Source organism: Pristiophorus japonicus, chromosome 1 (assembly GCF_044704955.1).
Source record: "Pristiophorus japonicus isolate sPriJap1 chromosome 1, sPriJap1.hap1, whole genome shotgun sequence".
Taxonomy (NCBI): domain Eukaryota; kingdom Metazoa; phylum Chordata; class Chondrichthyes; family Pristiophoridae; genus Pristiophorus; species Pristiophorus japonicus.
This window is the reverse complement of record NC_091977.1, coordinates 467,587,048-467,603,568: the sequence shown is the minus strand read 5'-3', so window position 1 is coordinate 467,603,568 and position 16,521 is coordinate 467,587,048. Positions and strand designations below refer to the sequence as shown.

Sequence of the window (16,521 nt, the reverse complement as noted above, 5' to 3'; positions counted from 1 at the left end):
GTGGCTAAATGAGGCGCCCGCACCTCATTTAGCGAGCAGGGCGCTCGCGTGGTCGTTGCACCAGGACTGACATCATGATCTGACTGAAAGTCAGTAGCCAGGCACTAAATTTTACGGTGGGGCGCAGAAAGCTGCATGCCCGGTCGGTAAGCTATTATGCTCGCATTAACGCCCCTCCGGGCCGCTAACTAAGGCGCTAGACAACCAAATATCCATCCCTTTCTTTCTTTATACTGCACGAGCTGGGGAGCTGTTTGGACAAACCAGCTCTGATAATTATCCGTGATCCTGGCCATGTTTAAGTGCTAAAATCCTGATACCTTTGGCATGGAAGGTTTTAAGTGACATTTGCTTTGCAAATAACCAAGCTTTGGAGCCTCTGAAACCTTAAGACTTGCTGGTAAGTCCATAAACAATATTAATTTAATTTATATGCACTCTAGGTCGGCTCATCAATGAGTCAATGTACTAAAATGATGTACTTACGTGAGAGGATTTGAAATGAAATACTTTTGGAAATGGTATTTGATCAAGATTCCTAGATGCTAAACCATATTGACTATCATAATACAACCAGGGCAAATTCTTTCGCCTGAAATAAAAGTAAATTTTCAGCATATTTGATATAAATAATGACTGTTGTTGATCAATAGGTACACAAGAATGTGAGAATAAGAAAAGAGCATTCAGTCTGTCCAGTTCAAAATGAAATAATTTTTCAACTTATTCTTATATTATTTCTATTCCAAATACATATCGCTCTATGCATTGCTGAATTCCCTTTTGATTGCTTTGGTGGAGTCAGTAGATAAGAACATATTTGTTTTAAATGGGCGACCCCTAAGTCCCTAGTTCTAGATTCCTCCACGAGGGGAAACATCCTCTCTGTATCTACCCTGTCAAGCCCTCTCATAATCTTATATGTTTTAATAAGATCACCTCTCATTCTTCTAAACTTCAATGAGTGGCAATTTGTAGCAGTCTATTCTAGAAGTCAAAGAGTAATTATGAAGAATTATTATTTAAAGGGGAAGTCTGACTATTGCAAAGAATTGAATAATATGCTTGTGTTTTGTTCTATCTACTGTGTTGCATTTTTAAAATACTGCACGTGTTACAAGTGTGGATTCTCATTCCTTAAGCTTTTAATTGATGTTGGAGGTTAAAAAATATTTAATAATTTTTTTTAAACAATTTCTGTCTCTTTTTTCTCTCTCTCTCTCTTAATCCAATCTTTCTTCCCCTCTCTTTATTTTGGTTTCTGTACCTGATTTGAGACTGAATTCACTATTCTACCTTACACTTCCTCTTCAATGCAGAAAGTATTGGCCCAAAAATCCCTGATTCTTCTTTCCGCGGACGTTCGAATAAAAATAGGAGAAAAGATGCGCACCTAACTTTTGGTTTAATGCCCGCCAGAGATCCTGGACATGAGGCCTTCTCTTCTTGCGCAATGGAGCATGTTCACGTTGGGACGTCTGCAGGAATCACGTGGGCCTGGACATCCAATCACGGTAAAGTATTTTCTCATTCATAGTAATAGGAGCTTCATAGGTCTGAAACTCCTATTACTATGAATGAGAAACACCCCCCAAATACCCAAACATAAAACAACTGAGACTCTGCCTTTGACTCGAGTGTTCTCAACTCCATCCCGCAGCATGCGACCCGCCACCACCTCAGTGAAACATCAACGTTTCACGAGGCAGGAAAAGCCATAGACAGTTCAAGAACAACAAGGCTAGGGGAGCGGATGGAATCCCTGCTGAGGTGCTAAAGTATGGCGGAGAGGTGCTAAAGTATTACCTCATCTCTCTCATCTGGAGGGAGGAGAGCATGCCGGGAGATCTCAGAGATGCAGTGATTGTGACCATCTTTTAAAAAAGGGGCAAGTCTGACTGCAGCAATACTGGGAAAGTTGTCACTAGAGTCCTCCTCAACCGTCTTCTCACTGTGGCCGGGGAGCTCCTCCCGGAGTCACAGTACGGATTTCGTCCCCTACAGGGTACAACGGACATGATATTTGCAGCGCGACAGCTGAGGAAAGCACTTATACATGGCCTTTTTCGACCTTACCAAGGCCTTTGACACTGTCAACAGCGAGGGTCTATGGAGCGTCCTCCCCCATTTCGGATGCCCCCAAAAGTTTGTCAACATCATTCGTCTGCTCCACGACGACATGCAGGCCGTTATCCTTACCAACGGATCCATTACAGACCTAATCCACATCCGGACAAAGGTCAAACATGGCTGCTTCATCGCTCCAACCCTCTTCTCAATCTTCCTCGCTGCCATGCTCCACCTCACAGTCAACAAGCTCTCCGCTGGAGTGGAACTAAACTACAGAACCAGTGGGATGCTTTTTAAACCTTCGCCACCTCCTGGCCAGGTCCAAGACCACCCCAACCTCTGTCGTTGAGCTACAGTACTCGGACGATGCCTGCGTCTGCGCACATTCTGAGGCTGAACTCCAGGATATAGTCGACGTATTTACTGAGGCATATGAAAGCATGGGCCTTATGCTAAACATCCGTAAGACAAAGGTCCTCCACCAGCCTGTCCTCGCCACACAGTACCGCCCCCCAATCATCAAGATCCACGGCGCGGCCCTCGACAACGTGGACCATTTCCTATATCTAGGGAATCTCTTATCAACAAAAGCAGACATTGATAAGGAGATTCAACACCGCCTCCAGTGCACCAGTGCAGCCTTCGGTCGCCTGAGGAAAAGAGTGTTCGAAGACCAGGCCCTCAAATCTACCACCAAGCTCATGGTCTGCAGGGCTGTAGTAATACCCGCCCTCCTGTATGGCTCAGAGGCGTGGACCATGTACAGTAGACACCTCAAGTTGCTGAAGATAGATCACCAACGATGTCTCCGCAAGATCCTACAAATCCCCTGAGAGCATAGCCGCACCAACATCAATGTCCTCATCCAGACCAACATCCCCAGCACTGAAGCACTGACCACACTTGATCAGCTCCGCTGGGCAGGCCACATAGTTCGCATGCCAGACACGAGAATCCCAAAGCAAGTGCTTTATGCAGAGCTCCTTCACGGCAAACGAGCCAAAGGTGGGCAGCAGAAACATTACAAGGACACCCTTAAAGCCTCCCTGATAAAGTGCGACATCCCCACTGACACCTGGAAGTCCCTGGCCAAAGACCGCCCTAAGTGGAGAAAGTGCATCCGGGAGGGCGCTGAGCACTTCGAGTCTCAACGCCAAGAGCGTGCGGCAAACCAGTCCCACCCACCCCTCCCCTCAACGACTATCTGTCCCACCTGTGACAGAGTCTGTGGCTCTTGTATTGGACTGTTCAGCCACCAAAGAACTCACTTCAGGAGTGGAAGCAAGTCTTCCTCGATTCCGAGAGACTGCCTATGATGATGACATAAAAGATTAAAAAAACACCTCACATAAATATACTATAGAAATTAAAGTTGATAGAAATGTTTTTCAAAGAAAAAAAATTTGCCGATTTAAAAAAAGTTTTAATTATGGTTTAAAATAAAATTTCCTGAGTGGGCAGGGTTTTAACATATACATGTTTTTTAAAATGTTATTTTAATCATGCTTTTGATATGTTTTTAAACTCTTACACCTGTAAAAGTAGGCTATGCGCCTGCTTTTATCAGGCGCAAAAGTTTTGAGGACACTTGTGGGCAAGATATGCGTAAATCCCGCAATCTTGCCTTTGCAAATGTCCTCGCTCCCGATATGCGCGAGATCTGACAAGCCAGAAACTTGACAGATCGGAAAAGCCGGTTTTCGGCGCATGCACATTGCATGCTGAAGATCGTCTTTTCTAATGCCTTCTCGGGTCTGTAGAAACTCTGTACGGATCCGGGGAGACCAGGATTTCCACGCCATTATCTTCAACAGACTGGGATGTGCTTTCTTTGGTCAAAGAAAGATAATTCACAAAATAATTTATAAGTACATCCACTTAGTATTCTCCTAAATTGAGAAATTCTGTGCATCTCTCCACAAATACCATGGAAAAGTTTAATTGCACCTTCTTGTGAAAGTCAATGAAGTCACCATCTTTGATGAGCATCTTATTAAGAAGTGTTGGATTTTCAAGAACAATCTAGTTTCAAAGTAGTTATCATCAGTGGACCTTTGTCTCCTACAAACTTGAACCTATACTAAACAATCGTCCTATCGTAATAATCTGTGTACCGAATTAAACATTGCCTCATGCTATGTAATCAGATACAGTATATTAGATAAAAGTCAAATTTATTTATAAATTAGATAAGAGACATACAAATTGAGCAGATACTGGAAGATATACATAAGGTAGGAAACTCCAAAATGGGTTAAGTATCTTTAGTGAGGACTATAAAATATAATAGCCTTTTCCATTTTGAAAAGCAAAATTTTGGCTGCTGAATTCAGTGTTCACAGATGCTGCCTAACCTGCTGACTATTTCCAGCATTTTGTGTTTATATTGTTGAATACTTACTTTGTGTCAGTCTTCACAATAAAGCAAGAGGATAATATACCTGATATTCCAGGGAAATTAATAATGAATCAAAGACTGGAACTCACTGAAGTTAACAAAAGCAAGGAAACAGTAGTAGAAAGAATAGCAGCACGAAAGACTGACAAATCCCCAGGACCTGATGGTTTACACCCCGGGGTTTTAAAGGAAGTAGGTGAGGAAATTGCAGATGCTTTAGCTATAATCTTCCAAAGCTCTCTCAATTCAGGAATTGTCCCTTTAGATTGGATAATTGCAAATGTAACTCCATTATTTAAGAAAGGTAGGAGAGAAAGAAACCAGGAAATTATAGACCTGTCAGTCTGAAATCTGTTGTGGAGAAGTTATTGGAATCTGTAATTAAGGACAGAGTGACTGAGTACTTACAGAAATTTGAGCTGATTGGAGAGAGCCAACATGGATTTGTAAAGGGTAGATCATGTCTAAGGAACCTAATGGAATTTTTGGAGGAATTAACTAAAGTAGTAGACAGGGGAATGTTTATGGATGTAGTTTATATGGATGTGCAGAAGACATTCGATAAGGTTCCATATGTGAGATTGTTAGCTAAAATTAAAGCTCATGGCTTTGAAGGAAAATTATTCACCTAGTTAGGAGATTGGTTAGATGGTAGAAGACAGAGAGTAGGGATAATGGGTATATACTCGAATTGGAAGGAAGTGACTAGTGGTGTCCTATCAGGATCTGTGCTGAGGCCTCAACTATTGACTATATTTATTAATGACTTAGATAACAGAATAGAGGTTCATATATCCAAGAAAAGAATAGATTTGCATTTATACAGTGTCTTTCCATGATCTCAGGATGTCCCAAAGCACTTTACAGCCAATGAAATACTTTTGAAGTGTAGTCACTGTTGTAATGTAGGCAATGAAGGATGGCATAAAGATTGGTTGTTTAATAGTGTAGATGGGAGAATAAAATTACAAAGTGAAATTGATAGATTAAGTGACTGGGCAAAATTGAGGCAGATAGATTTCAACATATGTAAGTCTGAGGTGATCCATTTTGGACCAAAAAAGAATAGATGCGAGTGTTATTTAAATCGTGAAAAGCTTGGAACAGTGCAGGTCCAAAGAGATTTAGGGGTCCATGTACACAGATCACTAAAATGTACCAGTCAGGTACAAAAAATAATCAAAAAGGCTAATGGAATGTTTGCTTTTATAACTAGAGGGCTAGAATACAAAGGAGAAGAAGTTTTGCTACATCTATACAAAGCCCCGGTTAAACCACATTTGGAGTAGAGTGTACAGTTTTGGGCATGCACCTTAGAAAGGATATATTGGCCTTGGAATGAGTGCCGCGCAGATTTTACACTTTTGTGCAGAATCCCAAAAATGAGCGTTATTTCCAGCATAGGCGGTAAAAATGGGTTTTCAAATCGCTGGCTTGTCGCCCATTCTCAAAGCCCCTAGTCTTCATTTTTTTAATTGGGCATTACCACGAACGAGATGAAATGTGCGTTAGTGTTAAATCTCTCTGACCTTCTGCCGTAAAGTGTCGCGTCCTTAGCAACGGCATGGCAACGCATGTTTCCTGCGATTCAGGAGGTCGGGGTCATCATTACATGCGCAGGGGACAGAGAGAGAGGGAGCAGAGAGGGACTGAAAGCGTGTGTGGATGTGGTGTGTGCTTGTTTGGCTGTTGTGGAAGGCACGAGGGACATTCGCCAGCAGTAAAAAGCCTACTAAACACCAAGAATATAGTTGGCACTGAGTTTTTCTCCAACAAATAATATATAACATGGAAGGGATGGAGAAGACCCTGGAGCTGTTAGCCAGGAACACTGGTGGCAGAGGCTCCCAGTGGTCCCAGAGTGCGGCACAGCACCCCAAGGTGCCGCACCCCCATTGCCAACGACACATGAGAGCCAGGAGCAACATCTTGTTTCTGGCTCGGAGCACATTCCCACCTCAGAACTGTCCTCTCCCGTATCCGTCCAAGCAGCGGTTCGGCTGTCATCCGCCCCACCCCCCCGCCCCCCCAATGAAGCAGTGCCTGAGGAGCTCCTCAGCCAGGCGGCTTGGAGTCAGGAGGGGAAGGGGAAGAGGTAGAGGTGGGTATGAGAAGCGGCGGGGGGAAGGTTTGGTTTTTACAGAAATACTTAGGATTTCAGACAAATGTTCGGTTTAAATGTTTTTTATTTAACAAAACCTTGTTGTGCATTGGCTCAGATAGCTGCACTGTTACACACTGGTGATTCCTTAACATCAAAGGATATAATTACAATTATCTTCAATCAACTTAAACTTTAACTGTCACCAAGGTGATGCCCACCATTGATGTATGACCTGCACACCCAGCAGCATGTCAGCCTTGTAAATACCACTAAAGTTCTTTCAGGCAAAGCGCTCATTTATGAGCTCCTGATGTAAGAGTCTTGCAGCTATGATGCCACCACGGGCCCTTTCATGCGGTCTACAGGGGGACAGGGGCATGGCTTCAGCGTCAGCCTGATTGGTCTGATGTCAGCGTCCACCTCCTCATCCTCCTCTTCCTCTCTCTGCTGAGGTGGACTGTCAGACCCTTCTGGCAATTCTTGCCCCTCCCGATAGCCAAGTTGTGCAGCATGGAGCACACCACCATGAATTGAGCTACCTGCTCAGGGTGGTATTGGAGCTCGCCTCTTGAGTGGTCCAGGCATCTAAAGTGCTGCTTAAGCACTCCAATGGTTTTCTCCACGATATTGCAAATGGCGCTGTGGCTCTCATTGTATCATCTCTCGGCTTCGGTGTGGGTGTCGCGCAGGGGGGTCATCAGCCAGGTGGCGAGGCCATATCCTTTGTCACCAAGCATCCAACATTGACCTTGTGGCTGATTGTTAAACAAGTCAGATACAGTGCTCTCACACAGGATGTGAGCATCATGGATGTTGCCCGGAAATTTAACATTCACTGCCATAATAATTTTCTGGTGGTCGACAATGAGTTGCACATTCAGGGAGTGGAATCCCTTGCGGTTCCTGAAAATCTCTGCATCCTGAAAAGGTGCCCGCATCGCGATGCGTACACAGTCTATTGCTCCCTGCACCTTGGGAAAGTTAGTTATTCGGTAGAATACTAGAGCCCTCTCAGTCTGAGCCTCCGTGGTCATAGGAAAGCTGATAAAGTCCATCCTGAGTGCATACAGGGCTTCAGTGACCTGTCTGATGCAGCAATGTGTGGCATGCTGAGACATATGCAAATGTCACCAGCTGAGGCCTGAAAAGAACCCAACGCGTAGAACTACAGTGCCGCAGTGACTTTGACCTCGACGGACAATGCAGTATTGATTGTGCTGGCAGGCTGCAGATCTCCCCGAATGAGCTGGCATACCTCAGTGATAACTCTTTGTGGAAGCGCAGTCTCCGAAGGCAAGTGATGTCGGGCAAGTTGAGGTAAGAATGATTCTCTTTGTACTTGCGGGGAGTGTAACTTCGGGTCCTCTTCAGTCTGGCACGTCTTGTATTGGGCACATAATGCTGTGGAGCGTACCTTCTGCCATCTCGAGTCTGCAGCATGTAATTGGTCATCAAGAGAGGGTGAGAAAGGACAGGCCCCATTCCAATAGCTATCTGTTTTCCACCAATTGCTCACAAAGAATGAATGACCCGACGAAGACACCTATTAAATTCCAATCGTCCACAGTATGATAAAGATATTTGTTCAGATGTTCATATCACCTCCAAAGACCTCCAGAGTACATCCGAACTCCCCAGAGGTTGAAGCAGAGCAGCCTTTTAAATGATGCGACATGTGATTTAGAACATAGCATCCATACTGCTGTGAGTAGTTCCGGTTAGTTCCACTTTTTCCTGCCGTTTTTTTGGGCGAGCGATATTGTGGGCGAGATGTGTGTGAGGTGGTGACGCTGGGCAATCTCCTGGGTGTTCGTTTCAGCAAATGTGGTCTTTACGACAAAATAAAGTGGGCGGTCGGTATTATTGAATCTCGGCGTTAATTACATGCGGAAAGTAACGCTGGGTGATATTATGGCCGTTGGTTTCGCCCATTCTGATGATACTGCCCAAAAAAAGTGGGCGGACGGTATTATTTTTTTCCGGCGTTACGCACATGTGGAAAGTAACGCTCGCCGATAAGTGTCCGAGGAATGTCAGTTTCCATTTTGTGGCTAAATGGGTGATATCTGGGCATTATTCATCATTTCAGCAGTAAAATGGATGTTAAGTGGGCGTTATGCATGCAAAAAAAGTGTAAAATCTAGCCCCAGGTCTCCATGGGTTAGATTATGAGGAGAGATTACATAAACAAAGTTTGTATTCCCTGGAATATAATAGGCTAGAAATTCAGTAGCACCCCAGTTTGGGCACTAAATGTTGAAAAGTGGAAAAAGTAGCAGCAGGCGCTAATCATTCTGACCTCCTGGTAAATTGTTTGTTAGCACTCCAAGAAAGAACTGGAGGGCTAAATCAAGTGCTAATGACCTCACTAGGGCACTACAGGAGCTCTACCAGCAGAGCAATAATGAATTTCAGGTGCATTGCAATCGGAAATCATCATTCACACTGGCTTTTTCCAGCTCTTAAAGGGGAGGTTCCATCATTCTGCAAACTCTCATTCTCAATATTGCTGGCTCTGAAGGTGACCTGGAAGCAACGCAACCTGTTATTGTCATGGCTGATCCCAGTCTCAGGGAGACAGCTCGCCATTTCATTGGAGGCATTGGTCGCAGGAGTGGAACTAAGGAGGGCAGTGCTGTTCCTGGCCACTGGAAGGAGGCCATTGCCCAAGGTCTTCAGGGCAATGTGGAGGGAAGTGGCCCAGGAGGTCTCGGCCAGCACAATGCGGTCATCAGGAGCCTCACAGTGTCGTAAAAAATTCAATGACCTCACTCGGATGGTTAGGATGAATACATGCTTCAATAGGTCCTACATACTAGCATCTGAACCTCAGCCTGTACACACTGCACAAACCACCACACCTCCACCACTCACCCACCAAGCATCTCCAACCACTAAAACTCACATCCACATTTCATGCCTTGCCTACAATCACACCTATTCAACTATGGCAGCCACATCTCCCAAACACATAGCTGCACTCTCACTCACACACTTTCCTTTCCCTTGCAGGCCAAGATGGCTCACAATAGGAGGAGCAGCAAAGAACAGGCGGAAATGATACAGACAACCAGCATCTTGCAGACCTGGAGAGGCGTTGCCCAGTCATTGGGCACCAGGTAGTGGTCGCCGTGGCCGTTGGCGACATTGACCCTCTTTGGGGCAACAATGGTATGTTCACCCCTCTCCTTCTCTCATCCCACTTCCCCCTCACACCACAAGCATTTCCCACTTTCCAGATCCTGATACTGTCTGCATTCCTTGCTCAGTGTCTGCACCTTGCCCTCACCTTAACGCGAGTCTTGTGCCTTCATGAATTCAGGTAATCAGCAACCAGATGACCAGTGAGAGTGAGGCGGGAGAAGAGGTGGAAGAACAAAGCACTGCGTCACTGCTTGTCTCACCTGCAGGCACCAGCTCAGATACTTGCACTACGCAATCTTTAGAAGCAAGTTTAGTAGAAGGATCTGCACTGAGTGATCCACCAAGGACGAGCGGGCAGCAGCAAGGCCAGGGGGAAAGGTAGCTTGGAAGTCAGTTCCCCGGAGGGCGAGTTCTGCTGCATAGGACTCCGATGAGGACCTCAATGAGCAGGCGTTCACAGGAAGAGTAATAGACGTGCACATGGAGATCATGGGTACAAAGGCAAGGGTGCCCGAGAGCCTCTTGGAAATGGTAAGGAGCATGGAGGGGTCTGCCTCCAACATTGCACAGAGCTCTGCGCACAATATGGAGCCCATCATTTCCACTCTGCAAAGAATGGTGGGCTCCCAGAGAGACCGTGAGGATCCAGACCTCATGACACGTGCCATGGGCGATGTGGCAGTATCCAATCCAGCACAGACGGAAGCCACCAAAGTCTTACGGACCGAAATTGTGGCAGTAACAGCCGGGAGGCGGCAATTCCTGCGGCAAGCATGGAAGTCCCGCCCCGTGACCTATATTTGGCTTTTCGTCCCGAAGAGCAAGTGGAGCGCAAAATATTGCCCTGTGGAGCACGAACGGGGCAGAAGGTCTCGGCGAAGGGTGCAGCGCTACGTGGTGGGATGCGTAGCGTTGCCGCGTAGACAGGGCTCCACCCTTCATTAAAGAGGAGGGCCAAGCTGCTGACTCTGCAGGTGGCATTTGGGACCATCCCTGGACCACTAGGGAGTGGGGTGCCATGGCAGTAGCCCGGCACACAAGCGGAGTGCCAGGCTGCAAGATTGTGGCACGGACCACGTGATCAAAGAGGACATAAGTCGCCCATTTTTAAAATTTTGAACTCGGCAACTCCCCTTTAATTTTCTCCCCGCAAACGGCCTGTTTCGGGCAGCTTCAGCGGTTGCTACCAAATTTTTGACCCGGGGTGAAAATGAGTCACTGCGCACGATGTCATTGTCATCACCGGCGCAGCAGAGCGGGGAGCTACCAGTTGGAACAGGGCGTTACCAGTTACCGCTGCCGCTAAACTCCCACGCAATTTCTCAGGAGTCAGTAGCAGCGACTCAGGAGAAAAGTCGTTTGTACCCCGAGTTTCTCCCCCTCAGTGCTGTAATGCAGACAATGGTTGGTGTCATCGAGTCTCAGTCTGCTCTCATGCAGTCTCAATTTAATGCCACGCTGGGTCCACCACAGTCCACTGGGGATCTCACGGTGTCGCAGCAGGCTGTGCTCCAGCAGATTGGTAGGGATGCTGAGGTGCTGTCCCGGGGAGTGCCATTGTGTCAGTCGAGCAGGAACTTGCTGTGCTCTCTCAGGATGACAGCATTCCTGATCCCACCACCATCACTCCGCCATTGCCCTTGTCACTGCCTGTCATTCAGCCAGGCCCAGAGCTGGTCGAAGGTGTCCTCAAGGCCATCTGTAGTCTCTGGCACCGACACTCAGCAGCCTTCCACCAGCCCTGCTGGAGCCATTGGGGACACACTACGTAGGAGCAGTAAATTAGGAAAAGGCACTGTTAAAAGGGGAAGTAAGGGTTTGCACAAGGGTTACACTGCAGTGTGAGCTATGGCTCAGTGGGTAGCACTCTCTAGCTGGGAGGGGCGAAGAGTGAGCAGGTACTGCTGATTACTGCAAGGGTTGGAGTGAGTTTGTACAAAGTTGGTGGTGGGTTTTGGGTTGCTTTTTTTCAAATTTTAGGGCATTTTTGGCCCATAATCCATCATCATCAAAGGCAGTCCCTCGAAATCGAGGAAGACTTGCTTCCACTCTTAAAGTGAGTTCTCAGGTGACTGTACAGTCCAATATGGGAATGACAGTCACTGTCACAAGTGGGACAGACAGTGGTTGAAGGAAGGGGTGGGTGGGGAGTCTGGTTGCCGTACGCTCCTTCCGCTGTTTGCGTTTGATTTCTGCATGCTCTCGGTGACGAGACTCGAGGTGCTTAGCGCCCTCCCGGATGCTCTTCCTCCACTTAGGGCTGTCTTGGGCCAGGGATTCAGTGGGGATGTTGTACTTTATCAAGGAGGCATTGAGGGTGTACTTGAAGCGTTTCCTCTGCCCACCTGGGGTTCACTTGTCGTGTAGGAATTCCGAGTAGAGCGCTTGCTTTGGGAGTCTCGTGTCGGGCATGCGGACGATGTGGCCCGCCCAACGCAGCTGGTCAAGTGTGGTCAGTGATTCGATGCTGGGGATGTTGGCCTGAGCGAGAACACTGATGTTGGTGCATCTATCCTCCTATAAACAGCAACCAGATGGCTGGAGTGCTGGGCCCCTCGGAGGACAATGCTCCTATGATGAATTTAATCAGGGGAGAAAATATTTTGAGAAGGGAGAATAACAGGCCCCAAGACTTGTGTTGGGACCCCAGGAGGTTTGGAAAAGAAAACATGATGGTGGTTCACTGTCAGGATAAAGAGATACGAGCTTGGGATATCATCCAGGCAGTACATTAGGAATGCAGTGAGGGAAGTTGCTTGGCTTGCCGACTAAAGCCAAATGTTAGATTCTAAGTGACAGTCAGTGGCTGAGAAGAGGCGGAAGGACTTTTACTGAGCCTGAAGGTTGGTGAGAAATACTTGGATGTATCTCTGCTGTATTCTGAAGAGGTGGTGGGCTCATTCTTAAACCTGCCGGTTTATGTTGCGAACCCAGATGGAACCCATTATGTAAAGGTGTGGTTCCCAGAGGGGGTGAAGTCATTACCCTACAGTATGAAATTCGAGACAATGGAAGGAGTGCAGTACTGCATGATAACCAGGTGAAGGTTTGCTATTACTGTCTTGGGCATGACCATCTTTAAAGAAGTTGTTCAGACCTGTACTGTTATAACTGTGGCGAGTCTGGACACATTGCTCGGAACTGCAAGGCAGAGAGCTGTGCAGTTTGTCACAAAGGCCCCACCAGCTGTGAGTGTGATCAGAAGAAAGCCCCTTGAGTGACGAGGAGATGGGAGAAAGAGCAGGTGCGAGTAGAATGGCTAGTAGAGTGAGCAGGCAGAGGACACAGCCACCGAATGGAATGAGAAAAGAGTGGAAGAAGAGGCAGAAAATTGCAGAGCAGAAAACAGGGTCAAGGACAGAGTTGAGCCATAATATGGCTCGCCGTCTCTCTAAAGAATCAGGTATCCATAGGGGAGTGGAGGCGGGAGTGGGGTGCGAGGTAAGTGTAAGTACTCCAAAGAAAGACGGGGCGTCGTACATCTCAGAGACCAGGAGGGGACAAGACAAGGAGAGGGTGCAAGAGGCAGGAGCCTTAAAGAGGCAGCAGGTTGGGAGCAGGGAGACAAAGGCACCAAAAGGGAGCAAGATTGGTGGAGACGTGCCATTGTCCCAGAGAGAGAAGAAATGGAGAGTAAGAGTCAGCGGTGATGAGACCGAAGGGAGTGGCACTGTAGGAGAAACCATGTTAGCAGGAAGACTCTCTAAGGGAGATTACGTATCTGACGGGGAACAGGGATGGGAGATTATAGAAGAGTTTGCGAATAAGGAGTCATAGGAGGATAGAGACATGGAATGGGGGGCATCATGTAGAAAGGAAAAGGTTAGTGAGGGGCAGAAGGAAGGAGAAGGAGCAGCTCCGCAGCCTAAATCCAATGTAAGAAAGACGCTGAAACGGCAGGGGAAGTTCAAAGAGGAGGTGAAAAAGAGCCGGAGGCTGCAGTGGAAAGTAACAGCTGGCCAAAATGTTGGGATGGAGAATGAGAGGAGGGCAGGGCCAGAGATTAAATGATGGGAGGATGAGCAGGCACACTTCTTTTATTAGGAGCAATGATTACAATGGTCTCGATCAATATGAACGGACTGAGCGGGGCAGCAGAAATTGCAGCAGTTGTTGTAGTATTTTAAAGGCACTGACCTGTTGTGTCTGCAAGAAACCTTTTGGGATGAGGATATCCTAGAAAAAGTTCGGAAGGTTTGGAAGGGAGAAGTGTTTACAAGTTGCGCAAATAATAACCGTAAAGGGATGGCTGTTTTAGTGAGTTCGTCCATCAAAGAGAACGTTGCCTTGGTGGACAAGGAAACTGAGGGGAGATTTTTACAGCTAAAGGTAAAAATGGAGGAATTGAATTGTGATCTCTTTAATATCTATTTCCCAAATGACCTTTGCAAGCGGTGTGAGTTTTTTCAATGGTATTCGATGGTAGCAGAGGCAGAAAACACTTGTGTAGTGGGGGATTTTAATGTAGTTTCATCTTGGCCCAGATGACCTTTTAAAGATGATAACTCCAGATGGATGATTGTAAAAATGATGGCAAATTTAAATTTGAGTGACTTATGGAAGGATCGGAACCCCATAAAAAGGGAGTTCTCCGGAAGAGGTTGTGTGAGTGATGTTTTAAAACAGAGCTGAATAGATGTGTGTTAATGCGGGAAGGGTTAAGTTCTGAGATGATGGAGATTAATTATAAAAAGTATTTTTTAGTGACCACTCGGCTTTGGTTCAGAGTTAAGATCGGTCCAGGGGTGTGGTGTTTAAACAATCAATACCTGAAAGAAATTGCTTATAAAAAAGGGATTTAAAATATAATAAAGAATGCTCGGAAGGAACCTTTATTTGTGAAAGAAAAAAAGAGTTTGGTGGAACAATTTCAAATATGAGGTCAAAGTTTTTTCGGTATGTCATGGGAAAGAAAGAGCAACAGCTAACCAGCGTCAAGAAGAAAATATAAACAGAAGGTTTACAGATATCTGTAAAGCAGTTGACAGAGGGGATAAGGGGGAAGAGACTAAGTGGAAGGTTTCAAAGTAAGAGTGGGAATTCTTGCAAGCTGAAAAATGCAAGGGGGCCATTCTCCATGCAAAGTCTAAAGATGCATTGGAGGGAGAAAGGTGCACTAGATATTTTCTAGAGCAAGAGAAGTTGCATCAAAGGTTATCATTAATTGAAGAGTTGAAGGTTGGGGAAAAGATCATTAATGAAAGTGAGGAGATTATGGAGGTGGCTAATAGCTTTAGTCAAGAGTTATATACAAAAGACAATTCCAAATTGGCGATGGAGAAGGTTAATGCTTTTATTGAAGAGGGTTTTAAAGGAGGATGAGAGAAGCATGTGTGACAAAAAAGTAGGATTAGCGGAAATAAAAGTAGCCATGTGGAATGAAGAGGGGGGAAAGCCCAGGGTCCGAAGGACTAAGTGCAGAATTTTATAAAGAATTTTTAGAGATTTTAAGTCCATGGGTCTTAGAGATTTTTAAGATTAAAGCCGAGGAAAACCTGGATCTATCAATGAGGAGTCGTATCAAAAGCTTAGCTTATAAAAATAAAGGGAATAGAAGGGATCTGAAGAATTGGAGGCCCATCACATTATTAAATGTGGATTATAAGATCTTTGGCGAGGGTTATGGCAAATCATATGAAGGACTTGATGCCGCAGATAGTTTTGCCCTCTCAGTCCTATGGAGTCGTAGGCCGGGACATCGCAGACTCTGTGATCTCAATCCGAGATACGATAAAGCTCATGGAAGAGAGTGGGAGGGAAGCTTATGTGCTAAAGATAGATCATAAGAAAGCCTTTGATAGAGTTTCTCATGAGTTTTTATTGATGGTTTTAGTTTCAGGAAAAATTTAATTGAGTGGGTAAAGATTTTTTATTCAAACATATTTAGCTGTGTTTAATGTAATGTTTTTTTATCCAAGTATTTTCCAATACAGAGATCAGTGAGACAGGGTTGTCCCCTGTCCCCATTGTTATACACATTGGTAGCAGAACCATTAGGTTACATGATGAGAAAAGAGCAAGGTGTAGTCGGGATTGCAGTTCCCAGTTTCGGGCCAGTGTCTATGATACACCAATATGCAGATGACACAACCTTAACGTTAAGAGCTGAAGAGTCAGTGAGGAAAGTTATGGGAGTAGCGGAGGAGTATTGTAGAGCTTCATGAGCCAGAGTGAATTATAATAAGTCCCAATGTCTGACTGCGGGAAGGAGTAGTGGGGAGTGATTGGGGGAAAGCCCTTTTAAGGTGGTGGAGGTATTGGAAGTTTTGAGGGTGCATATGGGATACAAGGATAGGGATGAAGTGGATTGATTAAATTGGGAACCGAAGGTTATGAAAATTAAAAAGATTTTGGGAAGATGGGAAAGAATGTGGTTGAAAGTGCAAGGAAGAGCGATAGTGGTGTCAGCTCTCCTGCTATCTAAACTATGGTACTTATTGACGGTGGATGATATTCTGAGTGGGCAGAAAAGTCCATCCAAGGGGCTTGTGTAAGGTTTTTATGGATGGGAAACCATCCTTGGTTGCTCACAATACAATCTGGTTAACAAGGGAAATTAGGGATAGTGTTAAATTCAACGAAGAGGCATATAAATTAGCTAGAAAAAGCAGCAAACCTGAAGACTGGAAGAAATTTAGAATTCAGCAGAGGAGGACAAAGGGTTTAATTAGGAGGGGGGAAATAGAGTATGAGAGGTAGCTTGCTGGGAACATAAAAACTGACTGCAAAAGCTTCTATAGATGTGAAGAGAAAAAATTAGTGAAGACAAACGTAGGTCCCTTGCAGTCAGAATCAGGTGAATTTA

General features: G+C 45.7%; 1 protein-coding gene across 4 annotated transcripts in view; it reads right to left on the bottom strand.

Moving 5' to 3' along the window:
- tmem67 (transmembrane protein 67) overlaps nucleotides 1–16,521 on the bottom strand; it is a 432,102-nt gene that overhangs the window by 290,366 nt on the left and 125,215 nt on the right. For all 4 annotated transcript variants that reach the window (XM_070893974.1, XM_070893984.1, XM_070894002.1 and 1 more), the window contains one exon: nucleotides 487–592. In XM_070893974.1, coding sequence (XP_070750075.1) covers nucleotides 487–592 — 106 coding nt within the window. The remainder of the gene's footprint in view (nucleotides 1–486; nucleotides 593–16,521) is intronic.